Genomic DNA, 16,937 nt, shown 5'->3' on the forward strand with positions numbered 1-16,937 from the left:
AACACAGGGCTCTAAACCTTCATCTGCACTTTAGAAGTTGGGGGCCCGAGAAGGGAAACAGGATAGGAAGCAGCAGGGAAAGGAGGTGAAAGTGATGGGGCAGAAGGGGCTCTGCAGGTGGGAAGGGCTGCCTGGGTTTTCCTGCCTTTGAGAAGGACTGAGGACTAGGGCTGTTTTGCTTGTGTTACAGAAGACTGGCGTCAGAGGAAAATGACTTAAATTGAAGAGATTGGGATGATTAGTTTACACTCCCAAGCACCTTGCGGAGTTAGCAGTTGTGGAAATCTAACTCAAGTTATACCCAGTTTGTTTATCACAACTGCCTCCTGGCTGCTCACCCAGAATCTGAGGCTGGGCAGTGAGTGTTACCCTCAGATGTGCATGTTAAAATACAGAAATATGCTCTATAAAATGACTTGATGTTAGTGGGTAGAGTAGGGGGAAATGACCCTCAGGAACTTGCGATGGCACAGAGTAAAGTGACTTAAACTTTTTTTCATGTTTATTTTCTTTTCATCTGCTTGACAGAATAACAGAGAGGAAGAGACAGAGACAGAGAGCTCTTAACATCCATTGGTTCACTCTCTAAAATGCCCATGACAGCCAGGGCTGTACCAGGAATCTGGAACAAAGCCAGGAATCTGGAACTCCATCCAGGTCTCCCACGTAGGTGGCAGGGGCCCAAGCCTTTGAGTCAGCATTTGCTGCTTTCCAGGGTGCATTAGCAGGAAGCTGGAGCGTGATTGGAGGAGGGAGGACTCAAACTGGCACTCCAACATGGGTTGTAGGTATCCCAAGCACTGGCTTAATCTGCTGTCCCACAATGCCCGCCCCAGACTTTTTATTGTTTCTTTTTTTAATCCAACACTTTCCCCTTAAACTAGTGCTACTTCTAGGTGCCCGTTATAGATCACTATATTAGCATGTAAGTGTCTTTTTCAGAAATAATGTTAAGTAATTATCGAATGCTGTTCAGATCTGACACAGATGTTCTGATCCTGTGGCCCTTTGTAGGAAAGGATGTAAGAAACCACATGAACTAGAAGCCAAACCCAGCGCTGAGCAGAATGCAGCTGGGAACTCTTGGTTGTGCCCATCCAATGCATGCTCTGTAAATTTTTATGTTGTTTATGTGGTGTGCTGTGGTTTACAGTCTGGCCTTTGCATTAATTTGCCATTGTCTTTGAAATATTAATGAAGTATAGGAGTGCTTCTATTCCAAATAGACATTTTTAAGGTAAAGTTAAAATAAAGCTTTTCCTTTAAAAATAAAGTTTCTAAAAGATGAAAACTGTTTCATTAGCGACTGCCAGCAAAATTTGATAGTGTCTTTCTATAAGCTGTTTAAGCTTAGTACTAGAAATTAAGGCTAGAGGATTTAATTAGCCAGCTCACAGGATGCAGACTGTTTAGGATTTTCTTTTGAGAAAATTATGTAGTTGGACAAAGAGAATATGATACTTTAGACAGGTTGAGTTTTGAATTGAATTTATTATATGCCTTCATCTGGTATCCTCGCAGTGTCTGTCTATACTCACGGTCTGGAAGTTGTGCACGATTTGAATGGGAACATTTTGTTTTTAGTATTGAGCATTGCCATGTGGGGTGTTGGACTGTGTGCAGTAGTACTCAGAGTTAGGAAAGGTTTATGGCTAGGCTTTTTAGGGCAGTTGATTAACTCATCTGTTTTACCAGGGACACATAATCAAGAATTTTAGTTACTGCACATTGAGCCAATGGTGGTTTAGTTAACCAATGAATACATTGTTTGAGAGTGTTAAATGTTAACACTTAGTTCTAGAAAAATACAAAAAACCTCTCACGACCCTCAGTACCCTTTCAGCCATAACACTATATTGCCTTGGTTTCTGCCTTTAATTTCCCCTGGGGTTCTTTATGTTTAGGAGAAGGGTGAAAGATGTATTTGTGTAAGTACTACACCAGTGCTTCTGTTAAATTCTTTTTCAACAAAGAAATAGTTACTTGAGTGCCTCTTGCACAGGGCACATATTTTTCCAAAAAGAATGTGCCCTGAAAGCGATAGTTTTTAGTGTGTGTGTTTATCTCTTGTCTGCTATTTTACCTTAGAAATTTTCTAATGCTTTGAGCTTATAACTATTTTTCAGTTAGCTGAGTATATATACATATATGCATGAAATGGTCAAGCTTTAGAAATTCTTGTTGTATTTTAAGACAGTTGTCTTTCCAATACGCTATCATGGTTCCTTTCCTTCTTTAAAATGCACCTAAAATTTAACCTTACATATGAAAAATCAATCAATGAAAGTTTAATTTCAAATATTTGTAAAGAATTAAGTATTAGCTTTTTAGAAACCTTAATTATTCTTTGTTAATATGAAATTATTCCCAGTGATTTGAATCTGACTTTGTGTGAGAACTTGGTCCCTTTAATGTTTCTCTATTGAGTCTTGTTAACTATTAACTACTACTATAAGATCCAAGCTCAAAAATGATTTGGAGAAAAGGAGTTACATTTTGCCTGTCTTGACAGTGCATTATAAAAGCAGTTCTTCAGCTTTCTGGTCTCACTATCCATTAAGAAGGACCCCCATAGTGCTTTTGCTTACCAGGATTATGTATGTTGCGATTTACTGTGTGCATATTTAAGCTGAAAATAAAAAGAACACTAAAATACATATTAAACAAATTTTCTTACTGTAAAACAATAATAGTAACTTGCTTTTAGGGAATGTTCTTTTTAAATTGATTGATCTGGTAAAAATGATTACAACACTTCTTCTACTAAGTGTTGCTGAATGTGAGTTATCAAGATGAGATTATATTACCCTGAAATATTCCTTTCGACTAGCGTTTTGTCCAGGTTTGTGACCTGGGTAGCCTCAGTTGGGGGAGATAGTAAATGGGTTGGTGTAGAGGTCCACGTGTGAACGCTTGGCATTGTCAGGCTATCACTCTGCAGCCACACCTCCGCAGCGCCACCCCTTCCTGAGTCCCTCGTGGTGGAAGCCTTCTGCTTGTGAATGAAAGGGAGCTGACGACACTACTTTAATTTAACACTGTTGTTAAAATAGCGTAAATAGTGGAAGGCCAAGAGAGCCAAGGGCTTCCTGGTATAGCATTCAAGTTTCTGTCAAGCTGCTGCAATCCTGAGGTAAATGAGTCCTGGAGACTCCCAGAGAGGTCTTACACATTACCGGATTTGAGAGAGGGGAGAGTTTGGACTGCAATGGAGAGGTAGCTTTCTTATGCATTTAAGGAAAAGGAATGTAGAAGATTTGCCCTCTGACCAAGCATGCCGGACTGGCTAGTGCACGGTGGTTCTGGGGGGTGATTCTCAGTTGACTGTAAGCTAAGCTGTAGCTAGAGCTGTGCAAGAGAGAATGGCTGTTGAGGGAAGGTGGTGGTCTCTCCTCTGGATCATTAGAGGCCATCAGTCACGGAGCTTGGCAAGGATTCTTGTGTGGTTCCAAGTTTAAGGTGTACGGCCTCTAAGGCAGTTTTTATCCATGTGTGTGCGTGTTTGCGTGTGTAATAACCTTAAATCTGCACCAGCTTTCCTCTTGGTGATGTGGAAGAACTGTTACGAGTTACTTAGATTGGTATATATGAGATTTGGCAGGCCCTGCACTCCTACCTAGAGTTGCTGCTCATAGACATTGCTGTATTGGAATATACATGTGTATGCTACAGAAAGAATTATTAAATACAAGATTTCTCAAAGATTGTGAAAGGATTCCCCTCAGAGTTGCAGTGTTGGAGCAGACTGCCTGGAATAAAAATGGTGTCTGAATCTCATTAAAAAAAAAAAAAGAATAAAACTATGAATCCAACTGATCTAGGAGATGTTTGTCTTGTATATCACAGATTCATAGTAGAGCAGTGATGGCTTATTCCTACAGGTGTGATGATGATGTACTGCAATAAGTGTTTTTAGCTTGCTGCATAAACTACTTCATCATGTTTTTTACCTATTTGCGTGATGGGGGTGCAGTGCTAGGACTGATTGGGACCTTCAGTGTTTCCACTTGGAAATAAAAGCTGTTCTGTTTTTTTCTTGGTGCTGTCAGGTACCTCGTGTTTCAAAGAACTAGAGTAAGCTGCATGCAGAAATTAACGCACCCCTCTCTTTCACGTAGGTTTCCACTTGAGCGGCACAGTGACAGAACCTGCAGTACAGTCGGAGCCAGAAACTGTTTGCAACGTGGCCATCAGCTTCGATCGTTGCAAGATTACCTCAGTGACCTGCAGCTGTGGAAACAAGGACATATTTTATTGTGCCCATGTTGTGGCACTGTCTTTATACCGCATCCGCAAGCCAGATCAGGTCAAACTGCATCTTCCCATTTCAGAGACTCTCTTCCAAATGAATAGAGACCAGCTGCAAAAGTTTGTACAGTATTTGATCACAGTGCACCACACAGAAGTTTTGCCAACCGCTCAAAAATTAGCAGATGAAATCCTCTCCCAAAATTCAGAAATCAACCAAGTTCATGGTGAGTATGTACATTGATTCAGTAAGCGTCTTCTCTGGATACTTTTTCATTTATAAGTTCAGTTCTACGTAAAAGTTTATTAAATTTGAAATAAGTCAATCAGTATTGTCCTGGGTAGTTGAGAGATTTTTAAATTTCGTTTTGGATCCTAAATAATTTCTTTTGAATTGTCTCATTGGTGGCAAGCCTTTTGTAGTCAGAAAAATACCTCATTTGATAAAGTGTGATTCTTAACTTCTTTACGTTTAATGACATTTTGTCAAATACTCTTGTTAGTTATGCAAAACACTTGTTTTTTAACTTACCATGTCAGTAAACTGATTTGTGCATATTCAGAATTTTTTTTCATTTCTTTAAAAAATGTTTCCAATACAGAAAAATTTATGAGAGGGTACTTCATACTAAGAAAATAAATTATTTTATTAAAATATTACAACTTGTTTAGACAAAGTTTAGTACATGAACAGTAATTTTGTGTAGGAAGTCTCAAAAAGAGGTTCTTGTAAATCTTGCATACATTGAACATGTTAACACAGTTATCAAGTAAAATATGTTGGCTCAAGAATATATGTACAGCTTTTTAGAAATATACTCATCACTTTGTATAGTATTTTATTTATGATGAATAATATTGTTGAGATATAGATTGCTTGTGCTCTTAAAACACTGAGATAATTTTTAAAGATATATTTTATTTATTTGAAAGGCAGAGTTACAGAGAGGTAGAGACAGAGACAAAGGTCTTCCACCCACTGGTTCATTCCCTAAATGGCCGCAACAGCCAGAGCTGAGCCAATCTGAAGCCAGGAGCAAGGAACTTCTTCGAGGTCTCCCACATGGATGTAGGGGCCCAAGGACTTAGGCCATCCTCTTCTGCTTTGCCGGGCATATTAGCAGGGAGCTGGATCAGAAGTGGAGTGGCCGGGACTTGAAGAACCGGTGCCCATATTGATGCCAGCATTGCAGGTGGCTTTACCCGCTATTCCACAGAGCTGGACCCAAGACATAATTTTTAAAATACTTAAAAATATGTTGAGAAATGTAAGGCTATCTTGATTAGGCAGTTCAGGGACCTAACATTTTTACCATTTCTGTAGTGATATTGATTTGAAATATGGGGTAGGTCATTTAACCCTATTTTGTTAGATTTTCTTCAAAGTCATTACTTGATATGGCAAATTGAATTGTTTAAAGAAAACAGCTTGAGATCGTTTTTTAAAAAAAACTTTTAAAATGGTGAGACATAAAATACAGAAAAGTATATGAACTGTACTTTGTAGATTTAGCAAATAAAATGAATTATCACCCGGGCCAAGAGTCTCAGTGTTTGAGAGTGCTTTGTGTGATCCTGCCCAGTCACAAGGCCCTTGGTAACCACTGCCTGATTTTTATGGTAGTCACTTCCTTGCTCATTTGTGTGTGTTGTTGTTTCTATATATTTGTTTATTATTTTTATTTATTTGAGAAACAAAGAGAGTGAGAGAGCTCCCATCTGTTGGTTTACTCCCTAAGTACTCACAGTGGGCTCCAGGCCAGGCCAGGGGCTGAAACTGGGAGCCAGGTCTTTTATGTGGGTGGCAAAAGCCAAAGCTTGGGCCATCTCTGCTGCATTCCAGGGTCTGCATTAGCAGGAAGTTGGAGTCAGGAGCCTGAACCAGTTTTCAGCGCAGGTACTTGATACAGGATGTGGGAGTCTTAACCACTAGGCAAAGCATCCGCCCCTTGTTGCCTTTTTTTTTTTTTTTTAAGATGTATTTATATATCTGAAAGGCAGTTTTAGAGAGGGAAAGGCAGAGAGAGAGAGAGAGACAGACAGACAGTTCACTCCCCAAATGGCTACAGTGGTCAGGGCTGGTCCAGGCCAGTGCCAGGAACCAGGAGCTTCATCCTGGTCGTCCAGGTGGGTGCAGGGGCCCAAGTACTTGGGCCATTTTCTACTGATTTCCCAGGCACATTAGCAGGGAGCTGGATCAAAAGTGGAACAGCCAGGACTGCAACCAGCACCCATATGGGATGCCAGCTCTGCCGGCATTGGCTTCACCTCCTGCACCACAGAGCCAGCTCCCCTTTGTTGCTTTTGACATCATTCCCCTCTGGCTTAGTTTTTAAACTTTATGTAATTGGAATGATACAATGTATATATGTCATGCAAAGTCATGTTTGTAAGGTTTACTCATACTGTTTTATATGTCTGTATTTAGTCATTTTCATTGATCTGGAGCAGTACCATCCAGTAGAAACACAAAGAACACTGTAAATTTAAATGTTTTAGGGGCTACATTTTAAAAAGTAAAATTAATTTTCATTATGTATTTTCTTTAGCTCAATATATTCAAAATACCAATTCGGATTATTTGTATTAATAAGTATCACAATATTCATAATTGTTGATTCAATGAAAATATTGATACATTTGACTTTTTCACTTGAAGTGTGAAATTAGTGCCTCAAATTACTGCAAGTGCTTAATAGTATTGGACAGCACAGCTCTGTAGTGTTCTTGGTATGAGAATACCACTATTTATTTGTCCATTCCACTGTGATGGGACCTTGTTTTGAATAGAGCTGCTGTGAAGATTGTTTTACAAGTCTCCTGGTACTGTGCGGTACTTCAATGCAGTTTTCATGTCAGAGGAAAATCCATGTAGTCCTGTTTCTTCTAGTGCTCCCCTTGTCAGACCCAGCTTTATTTAAGTAGCTATCTCAGGAATATAAGTCATTTTTCTTGGTAGAGCCTGCCACCGTTAAGTAACAGGAGTATAAACAACTCAGTTACAGAAGAACCTTCAACCCACCAAAAATACATGTATTCAAGGACTTTCAAGTGGGTTTCTGCTGTCATAACCTCTGTTCTCAAATCTGCTGCCTTGTGACATTTCAGGCCAGCTGGCAGTCATCCCAAAGGTCGTTCAGGATCCTGGTTGTGGCTTTGTATTCAGCTGATCAATGGAGGTGAAGAACAGGATATGCCATTTCTTCAAACTTCTCTGCATTCTCTGTTATCTGTTCTTTTTCCCTTAGTTCATGTGATAATCCACCAGGAGCATTTTGTTGTCTGAATTTTAGTTTAACCGAAGGTCCACATCTAAAGTCAGTTGCTTGTTCTGCAGTTATCTTGCTTGTTTTGAAGGATAGCAGTCATTGAGAGTTTTAGAAAAAAAATTACATCCTTTCCATGTTGAAATAATGGGACTAATGAAACAGTAATGTAAACTAAAATGGATATGTTCACATGACATATTTCAGAGTTTGTAAAATTAGAAGGAAAAGAGATCTAAGAAACATCAGTAGAGAATGCACATTAGTTTTAGACTTACTGTGATTTTCAAATAACTTTTCTGTGAGAGCAACTTCTTGAGCAGTGAACTTACGCAGTTTATCCCTCAAGCTTTCTCTCCACTTAGTTTATCATCAGATTTTGCTGGAAATGGGCCAGTTAGACAAGCTGCCTTCCTGCCCTCCATTCTTGTGGTCAAAAAGAAGAGAGGCCATGACCTTAAGTCATGAAATGGGAAATCTGCTCCCTGGAGGGTCTTCTTTTAACTGTTTAAGATTAATGACTTAGTAGGGGGTGGGATTAAAAATGTTTTGGAGTTATTTGACTACATGGTCCCACCTGCCTCCTGACATCTGTACACAAAACACTCTTCTTTTATTAAATCTCTTTTTAAAGCAGAACTTCTTGTATGCTTTTCCATGCTTTTTCCTTTGAGAAAAATGCGCTGAACATTAATATTGGGAGGATTTAATTTTTCTTCAAGGAATAGCATCATTTTTTCCTTGCTTGGTAAATAGGGTTAAGATAAGATTTAGACTTCATTATTTTAGTTGTCATGAAGATGAGATTTAGCTTATCCAAATCCTCTTTGTAAGAGAAGAATAATTATAATTTATAAGCAAATCTGAAATATGTTGATAACAATAGGGTTTTCCCTTTCCCTTACGAACCACTTCTTAAAATTCTGTTCATTGCTTTTCCTATTATTTTGAAATATTTTGTTTTTGAGGAATTTTATCCTGAAGAATTGAAAGCGTTTTCAAGTCTACTTCATAAACATTGCTCCTCAGTTTCCATGTGAGCTAGGTTGCAGTGGAGTGGAGATGAAGAAATCAAGGAGAATGGTTTAGTGATGTATCCAGGGTCACAGATTCAGTGGGGTAGTTGATATATAGACTTCATCATCATCGTATTTCAGTGCTCATGAGTAGGAGTAGGCCCTTTTGTGTTGCATTGTGTTTTCATAAAATTTCCCATATACTTTTAATTAGATTGTAAAGTTAACCACTGTATGCTAAAGCTCGCTGTAAGATAGTTAATGTTAATGGCTCATCAAGGAGATCTCTGGTTGTCCTTCTGTATTTTTTAAGAACAGTTGTTTGCCCTTGTCTTTATATTCTCATAAAACTTCTCCAGCTTCCATATTCTTAAAACACAAACTGCTCAGGACTGGTGTTGTGGCACGGCGGTTAAGCCACTACATGTGACACTAGCATCCCACATCAGAACCTGGCCTGAGTCCCGTCTACTCTGCTTCCCATTCAGCCCTCTGCTAATGCGACTGGGAGGGGAGAAGTCCTTGAGTCTCTGCCACCCATGTTGGAGACCTGGTTGGGAGAGTGACCCAGCAGACTGAAGGTCTCTTTTTCTGGCTCCTTTCTCTCTCTGACACTTTGCTGTTCAATAAATAATCTTTCAAAAAAAAAAAAAAATCGTCTGTCTTTGCCAGGTCCTTAGAAGAGATTTACTAATTTCTAAGAATTATCCCCACTCAGTTAATTAAATCCAGCCTCTTCTGGTCTTTACGCATCCTATTAAAGGAGATGTATTGTAGGTTGGTAGTCGGTGATGAAGGGACAGAACATTGACCTTAAAATCTGGAGTCCTAAAATCCATGTTGTCTTTGCTGCGTATTACCTGTGTGATCTTAGATGAGACTGAAGTTTTTTTTTTTTTCTCTTAACATTTAAAGTACACAGAATCTTCTCTAACAGTAGTGGAGAATTTTTAGTGATATAATGTATACATGTATAACAGTAATAATAACAATGTGATAACTGAGCTTGATTAATGAATTCTTCTTAGGGTATTCACAAGTACTCAGATAAAAAGAAGAGAGCAGAAACCTGTCGAATTGATAATATTAGAATGGGAGGCCAGTTTGCTTTCCTCTGACTTTGTAGCATTTACTTCTTCCTCTTCTACTTTTTCTCATGAGCTTTTTCTTTTACTGACCTCGCTATGAACTGTACTGGGTGGACTACATCAAAGGGCTAGACTGCAGGGAAACTAGTACTGGGTATAATCCTGTATATGGAACAGAGGAGAGGGGGGTGTCATTTCAGTGACCTTTTCATTTCATTGTCAGGTTAAACTCATCCCTCACTTCTGTGCCGTGTGCCCAAAGATACTGTCTCAGCCAGCCAGAGAGGAGGATTTATTTACATGTTAGATGAGGGTCGCCATGGCACGTGACATCTGAGGTCTCTTCGAACTCTCAAAGACGTAGGAGACACCTAGATGTCCTAACTGCAAAGTTGCACTCCCTGTAGTTTTACCCAACCTTACATTTGTGTGTTGTTCTTCCATTTCAGGCTGTTTTGAGTATGGTTCTTATAAAACTAAGATTGCGAATTCTATTCACATCTACCTATCCTGCTGAATTTAGCCTCCAAATGTTTCTGTCCCAGTCATATTATATGTCAGTTTTCTCAGGCTCTTTCAGGTATTAGCAAAAAAAGAAGTAAATTTACTCAGCAGTCCCATTTTCAAAGATATTTATTTTCATTTTTACTTACTTTTTAACAGAGTCAATGTCATTGTAAGTACGATCAGCCTTCTAAGGACATGATATTTCCTTCCTCCCCTTCCTTTCTTTTTTTAGTTTTTGAGGTAACATTTTAAAATTACAGTAAAAAGGCTTAATACTTCACCAAATAAGAAGTTTAACAAGTAAAAATCAGAAAGACCCGGGGCCGGCACCATGGCTCACTTGGTTAATCCTCCGCCTGCGGTGCCGGCATCCCATATGGGCACCGGGTTCTAGTCCTGGTTGCTCCTCTTCCAGTCCAGCTCTCTGTTGTGGCCAGGGAGTGCAGTGGAGGATGGCCCAAGTGCTTGGGCACCTGCACCCCCGTGGGAGGCCAAGAGGAAGCACCTGGCTCCTGGCTTCGGATCAGCGCAGCGCCGGCCGTGGCGGCCACTTGTGGGGTGAACCAAAGGAAGGAAGATCTTTCCCCTGTCTCTCTCTCTCTCACTGTCTGTAACTCTACCTGTCAAATAAATAAAAATTTTAAAAAATTTTTAAAAAGACCCTAGTTTAGTGGGGTATAGCCAGCAGCTCTATTTACTGTACATGAGTGAAATGGTCATCTTTTCCATTCAGCAGTCCCTTTTTTACAGCTTAGCTCTTCACTTTGACTTGGTTGTTAAACTCCACCAGGGCTGAAACTATGACCTGTGGGTCTTGGTAGCCTCCCTAAGCACATTATTTAATATAATAAGCACTCACACTTGTTAAACAAAAAGTTACACTGTTATTTGTCATTCTGTTTTGTTCTTGGTAGGAACTTGGAGCTTATTCTTAAAGGACATGTACACATACATGTTCCAGATCCACGAGTGAGTGCCAGTTGGAGCTGCTGCGTGGAGGCTTTATGTCCCATCTCTGTTTCTTTTATTTCCCTGTGGATGGTAGTATTCATTGTAATTGGGCTTGCATTAGCAGCCAGTTTTTTTTTTTAAGAATCCTAGGGAGATAATCTGATTGTTATCTAGCATATCCTTTCTATTGTAGAGAATTTCGCTGTTGACAGTTGGTGAAACAAAGGTGTGATCTGCTGGTGGTCAATAAAATTAGCAAATATGTCCTATAGGGAAGAAAGAAAATTTAAAATAATAATTCATGTTAGAAAAAATTGTATGGGAGTACACGAGGTACTTCAAAAAGTTTGTGGAAAATGCAATTAAAGGTTAAGTTTATTGTGCAAAAATTTTTGAGAACCATAATTTTTTTCATAATATTCATTTTTCATTAATTTTTGAAGACTCCTCGTATGCATGGATTTAAAATTTTTTGTGTACCAAAATAAACTTAATTTCTCCACATACTTTTAAAAGTACCTTGTGTGAAGATGGAAGGTAAGTCCCTATAGGCTCCATACTCCCAATAGCATCTTTATTTGCCCAAGGCACTCCCAGATGATGGCGTGGTTTATATTTTGGTAGACAGTTTTCTTTATTTCTTTTTCAAAGATTTATTTAAAAGGTAGAGCCAGAGAGAGAGAGATCTTCCATCAGCGGGTTCACTCTCCAAACAGCCACAGTAGGTTGGTCTGATCCAGACCAAAGCCAGGAGCACCATCCGGGTCTCCCTCGTGCATGCAGGAGCCCAAGCACGTGGGTCATCTTCCACTACTTTTTCCCAGGCACATTAGCAGGGAGCTGGATTGGAAGTGGAGCCACTGGGATTTCAGTCAGTGCCTGTAAGGGGTGCCAGTGTCGCAGACGCTGGCTTAACCCGCTACGCCACAATTCTGGCCCCAGCATTTTTCTTAGTGAATATACTTTTGTAAGCATGCATGTTTGCAGACAGACACAAACATGTACACAAGAAACTTCAAAAAGTTTGTGGAACTGCCTATTATTAAAAAATGTGTGGATTTCAAAAGAATTTTTTGCACTAAAATAAACTTTTAATTCCATTTCCTTAAACTTTTAAAGTAGCCTCTTACATCATTTTAAGATAAATGTATTTCAAAAAATTTTTTCTGCAGTTTGCTTTTTTCACTTAATATATCATGAATATCTTATGTAAGTACAAATAGGTCTTTTATTGTTTTAAATGCTGTGTAGTATTCCATGTTACAGATTTTTGTGGCCACTAACCTCCTGAATGACCTTGAGGAGGTTCTCTACTTTCTCTATGTACAGTGCTGTTGTGACCATCTGTGTGTGTGTGTGTGTATGTGTGTGTATGTATGTATGTATGAATCTGTGCATAAATGTTTGAATAATAGGTTCTTAATAGTAGAAATGTCAGAACAAATGTCATTTTGAAGTTTATAACTTTCTAGTTTCGCTCCAAAAATTTATCACTTTATCCTTAAGTTAAAACTAAAACTTTGTGTTTCTGTATGCGATTTAAGTATTTTTTTAACTTTAATATTTTATTTGAGAGAAAGTGTGTGCGCGTGTGTGTGTGTGTGTGTGTTAGTTCCCCATCTACTGGTTCACTTCCCAAATGCTCATAGAATAAAAGTCTTGAAGTCTTGACTGGGTTGGGAAATTGCCAGTGGCTGGCGGGAACCCAGTTACCTAAGCCAGCACCACTGCCTACAGGATACGCATTAGCAGGAAGCTGGAGTTAGGCGTGGAGCTGGGCGCTCGATTACATGTGAGTCAGGTGTCCTGAACAGCCAGCTAACCACTAGGCAAAATGTTCACCCCAATGTAAGTAACGTTTTTAAAACCATCGATGGAATGGAATTTATGTGGTAATGCACAGGTGATTTTTTTTTCCTCTGAAAAAGTTTTTCAATTTTATTCTTTAAAAAGGAAGTAGTCTTCGAATTTATATCTCATACTTTGTAGGAATCATAAAGCTTTAACCCATGAGTGATCTGGGGGTGATACAGACCGCCAGAATACTTTTAGACCAAAACTCTTCACTCTATTCTCATCTCCAAATACTTGTTTTCCATATAGCTTTTAGTCCTCTCATAATTTGTGCAAAGTGTTGCTATCAGCTGTGTTGTTTCCTCCCTCCTCCCCCCTTTAATGACCCTAGAGTCATATCTCTGTTGTCTTGGTGAGTTTTTTATTCCTGTATCCCCCCAAATGAGTATCTCATGCCTCCCACTCTAAGTCTGTCCACAGTGTTTAAGAATTCAACTTTAAAGGTAGACAGCCTAGGTTAGAATACCAGCATTTGCTTTCCAGCTTGTTGCTGGGTGCAAACAACTGAATCTCTGCAGGCCTCAGTTGTCTTCTTTGTAAAATGGGGACAACAGAGAATGCCTGTTTCATAAGGTCAGGGGGATCCAAGAGCTGGAAATGAGTTGCTCTCCTCACTGGTGTTATGATATGGCAGTTGACCTAAATCTTCAAGGGCAATAGTACATATAAGGAGTCTTCAAAAAGTTCATAGAAAAATTTGAGGAAAGTATATGTGAATTAATTTTTTAAAGTCTTTTAAAATAGTTTGAGCAAACTATACTTACAACTTTCAGACTGAGAACTTTCTCTTTAATTTTTATATTTGTATATCAAGTAATCACTAATACTTTTATAAGATAAATAATGGGATGTGACTTGTTATGCACTCTGTATTTTTAAGTGAGCACTGGCACATATACAGATACTTTATTGCTTTTTATTCATATGAAATACATGATTGTTTCTAGCCATGAACAAGTGTACTGTTGAACTCCTAAAGTAAATTAAATGGTGGCAAGAGATACTAAAGTGGGAAGTGAGGAGAGTAACAGAGGAGGGGCCATCAACTGACAGGTGTGTGTGAGTTCCCTGAGGCAAATGCTGGTGGCAGTGCTACTGCTTACTTACTGCTGTGGGTTTAGCTGAGAGGACGGTGGTTGATGGCGTAGCAGCCTGCAGTGTTCTAGGGCTGCTTCTGTCAGTAGACCCCACAGTAAAGCAGAGTGCGCTCTGACAGCTCCTGGACAGGACACTGCACTCTGTCCCAGCAGCAGTGTGGGCTGCCTGCAGAGGATAGAAGGTGATGAAGAAACTGTTTCAGCCATAACAAAATTATAAATTGAAATGAAGGCATTAGGCACTGCCTGGAAGTGAGAATTCAATTAAAGATAAAATTTAAGTCTTTTCTAAAGGGTGTGTTTACTCATTGCACATTATTTTTTAGCGATCTTCTAGTTTTCTCTGCTCTTAAGACTTTTTTTCTTTTAAGTCAAAATCACTAGGGTCCCATCTTGCCTTGCCCCTCTTAGTGCCAACGGCTGATGTTTGGGATTTTGCCTTCAACTTGTAAGACAGGTGTGCCTACGCCTTTGTGAGCCACAGGCTTAATGTTTTCTAGCTTTAACAGCAGGTGCTAAACTGTAGGAGCTGGTATTCTTCTATAGGTCCCCCCCAAAGAGGCTGAATTAATTATCTCTGCAGTGTAGACATCTGCTGCCTGCATTCTGCCTGCATGGTCTGTGTTTGCCCCTTTAAGAATTTACATAGCATATCAATGTATGCTATGTAAATGTAAATGATTACAAAAGCATTGTTAGGACAACCATATTACCAAAGTGATTAGATCACAGTTAAAATAAAGGTAACTAATGCCTTTTACTCTTTCCTGTTTTGAATTTGCTTTCCAACAAAATACGAGAAAGCATCAAGTCCCTCATTAGAACCTAAAACTGTGGATATACCAAACATAGCATAAGCCAGTTGTGAATGTGTCTTCATAGCTTACTTTGAAAAGCTTACAAGTGACTACCCATAGCATGAGACACATCTCTCATCAGGATGTCTTCAATATGCTTCCTTGAATACGCTGGAGAGGTTTCTCTCCTTTGCCTCAGGAACTGGAATACTTTCCATTATTAAGATCCAGAATATGCCAACATGCTTAACATTCTCTCCAGATTTCGAATGCTGCTCTGCCCCCTTCCCTCCCTTTTTATCCCCAGCAGAGATTCTGATTCAACAGGTCTAGAATGGTGCCCAGGCATCTGTTTTTCACAGTGTGCCCCAGGAATCTTCATAATGCCTGATAAGGGAGTTTTGCTGTTGGAATAAATCAAAGCTAAGTTCAGAACCAAATCCAGCACTAGTCGGAGGAAGGCTTAGGTAGTGGTTCTTTACATCTGTGAACCCTCCTCTTCTCCCTCCTGTGCTGGAGAGGCTAATTCAAACTCAGACATCCCAGTCTGGGCATTAGAGACAGTTGCACTCTCTTTTTTCTAGCAGATAATTTCACTTTCCCTGAAGGCTTAAAACTTCGAAGAATGAGCTTTAGTAATAAAATGCCCACAAAGATTAATTATACAGTCATAAATATTACAGCATTTATAATTATAAATACAAATAAGAGTGAAAAACGTGATAGGTTTTAAAACATTTTAATGGACCATTGAATTTATGTACATACACATTCTGGTTTCTGCCCAACTCAGAAGATATTTAATAGCAAATACATAAATATATGAATTACATTTCCCTTTGCATTTCCTTTCCAAGGTAAATGCTGCGAGGTGTTTTGACTATGGATAGCCATTAACAAGCATAAATGAGTGTTGCAGATCTTACATTTTATGTACAGCTTAGGAAACACTAATGGATGTAATAAACATTTGAAAATTTAAATAGTTAAACCTTAGCATCAAGAGTTTTATGTATACATTTACACTTTGGGGGAGAATATTGTTGTAGACATTTAATTTTCTGGTGTATAATGGATAGTAAACATGTCTTGTTCCTAAAATGTTGAGTTGTATGTAGTTAAATTTATGTTTTATTTCTCCACTAGTTATCTTTCCTTGCAGTCTTACAACTAAGTTAGGACGTTTTCTATGTTTCATGAGTAGATTCCTAATTTTTATTGCCCACTTCCCTTTTTATTCTTGCATTATAGATCTTAGAATTGAGGAAATGGAGGCCTAAGAGCATAAATGAATTGTCAGAGGATGCACAGGTTTTCCAAACTGTGCCTAGAACTGAAATCTTGTGAATTCTAATCCGGGATTTAGGAATCCTTCACGTCCTTCCAGCTCTTGTAGACCGTAGAGATAAGTTGCAGTGAATGTTGTCCATGGGGCCACTTTCTTATCCAGAGCCCTCCCCGTACTCTAAAGAAGTAGTACTAGCTTACCAAAAAATAAAAGCCAAAGACAGTTTCCATAAGAACCTGAAAAAACCTAATTCATGTATTTACCCATTTGGTGTTAGGTATTTCTCCACTTGAGCCAGAGCCAAGATGTGTATGTAAGTAAATTAAATGGACCCTTAAAGCAATTTCAAATTTTCAAACCTGTCAGATTTTTTTTTTTTCTTTTTTTTTTTCTTTTTATTTTTTTTTATTTATTTATTTTTTTTTGACAGGCAGAGTGGACAGTGAGAGAGAGAGAGACAGAGAGAAAGGTCTTCCTTTTGCCGTTGGTTCACCCTCCAATGGCCACCGCGGCCAGCGCGCTGCGGCCGGCGCACCGCGCTGATCCGATGGCAGGAGCCAGGAGCCAGGTGCTTTTCCTGGTCTCCCATGGGGTGCAGGGCCCAAGCACCTGGGCCATCCTCCACTGCACTCCCTGGCCACAGCAGAGAGCTGGCCTGGAAGAGGGGCAACTGGGACAGAATCCAGCGCCCCGACCGGGACTAGAACCCGGTGTGCCGGCGCCGCTAGGTGGAGGATTAGCCTAGTGAGCCGCGGCGCCGGCCAAACCTGTCAGATTTTAAAAGAAAAATGTACCATGGAATTCAAGTCCAGAGTGATTACTGGG

The 16,937-nt window shown here is 39.4% G+C and overlaps 1 protein-coding gene across 2 annotated transcripts in view; it reads left to right on the top strand.

Annotated features, from left to right (window-relative positions):
- Nucleotides 1-16,937, top strand: part of ZSWIM6 (zinc finger SWIM-type containing 6) — a 220,461-nt gene that overhangs the window by 136,129 nt on the left and 67,395 nt on the right. For both annotated transcript variants that reach the window (XM_070056741.2, XM_089313221.1), the window contains exon 2: nt 4,119-4,475. In XM_070056741.2, coding sequence (XP_069912842.2) covers nt 4,119-4,475 — 357 coding nt within the window. The remainder of the gene's footprint in view (nt 1-4,118; nt 4,476-16,937) is intronic.

This window comes from Oryctolagus cuniculus, chromosome 14 (assembly GCF_051225735.1).
Source record: "Oryctolagus cuniculus isolate XC-2025 breed Fujian yellow rabbit chromosome 14, ASM5122573v1, whole genome shotgun sequence".
Classification (NCBI taxonomy): Eukaryota; Metazoa; Chordata; class Mammalia; order Lagomorpha; family Leporidae; genus Oryctolagus; species Oryctolagus cuniculus.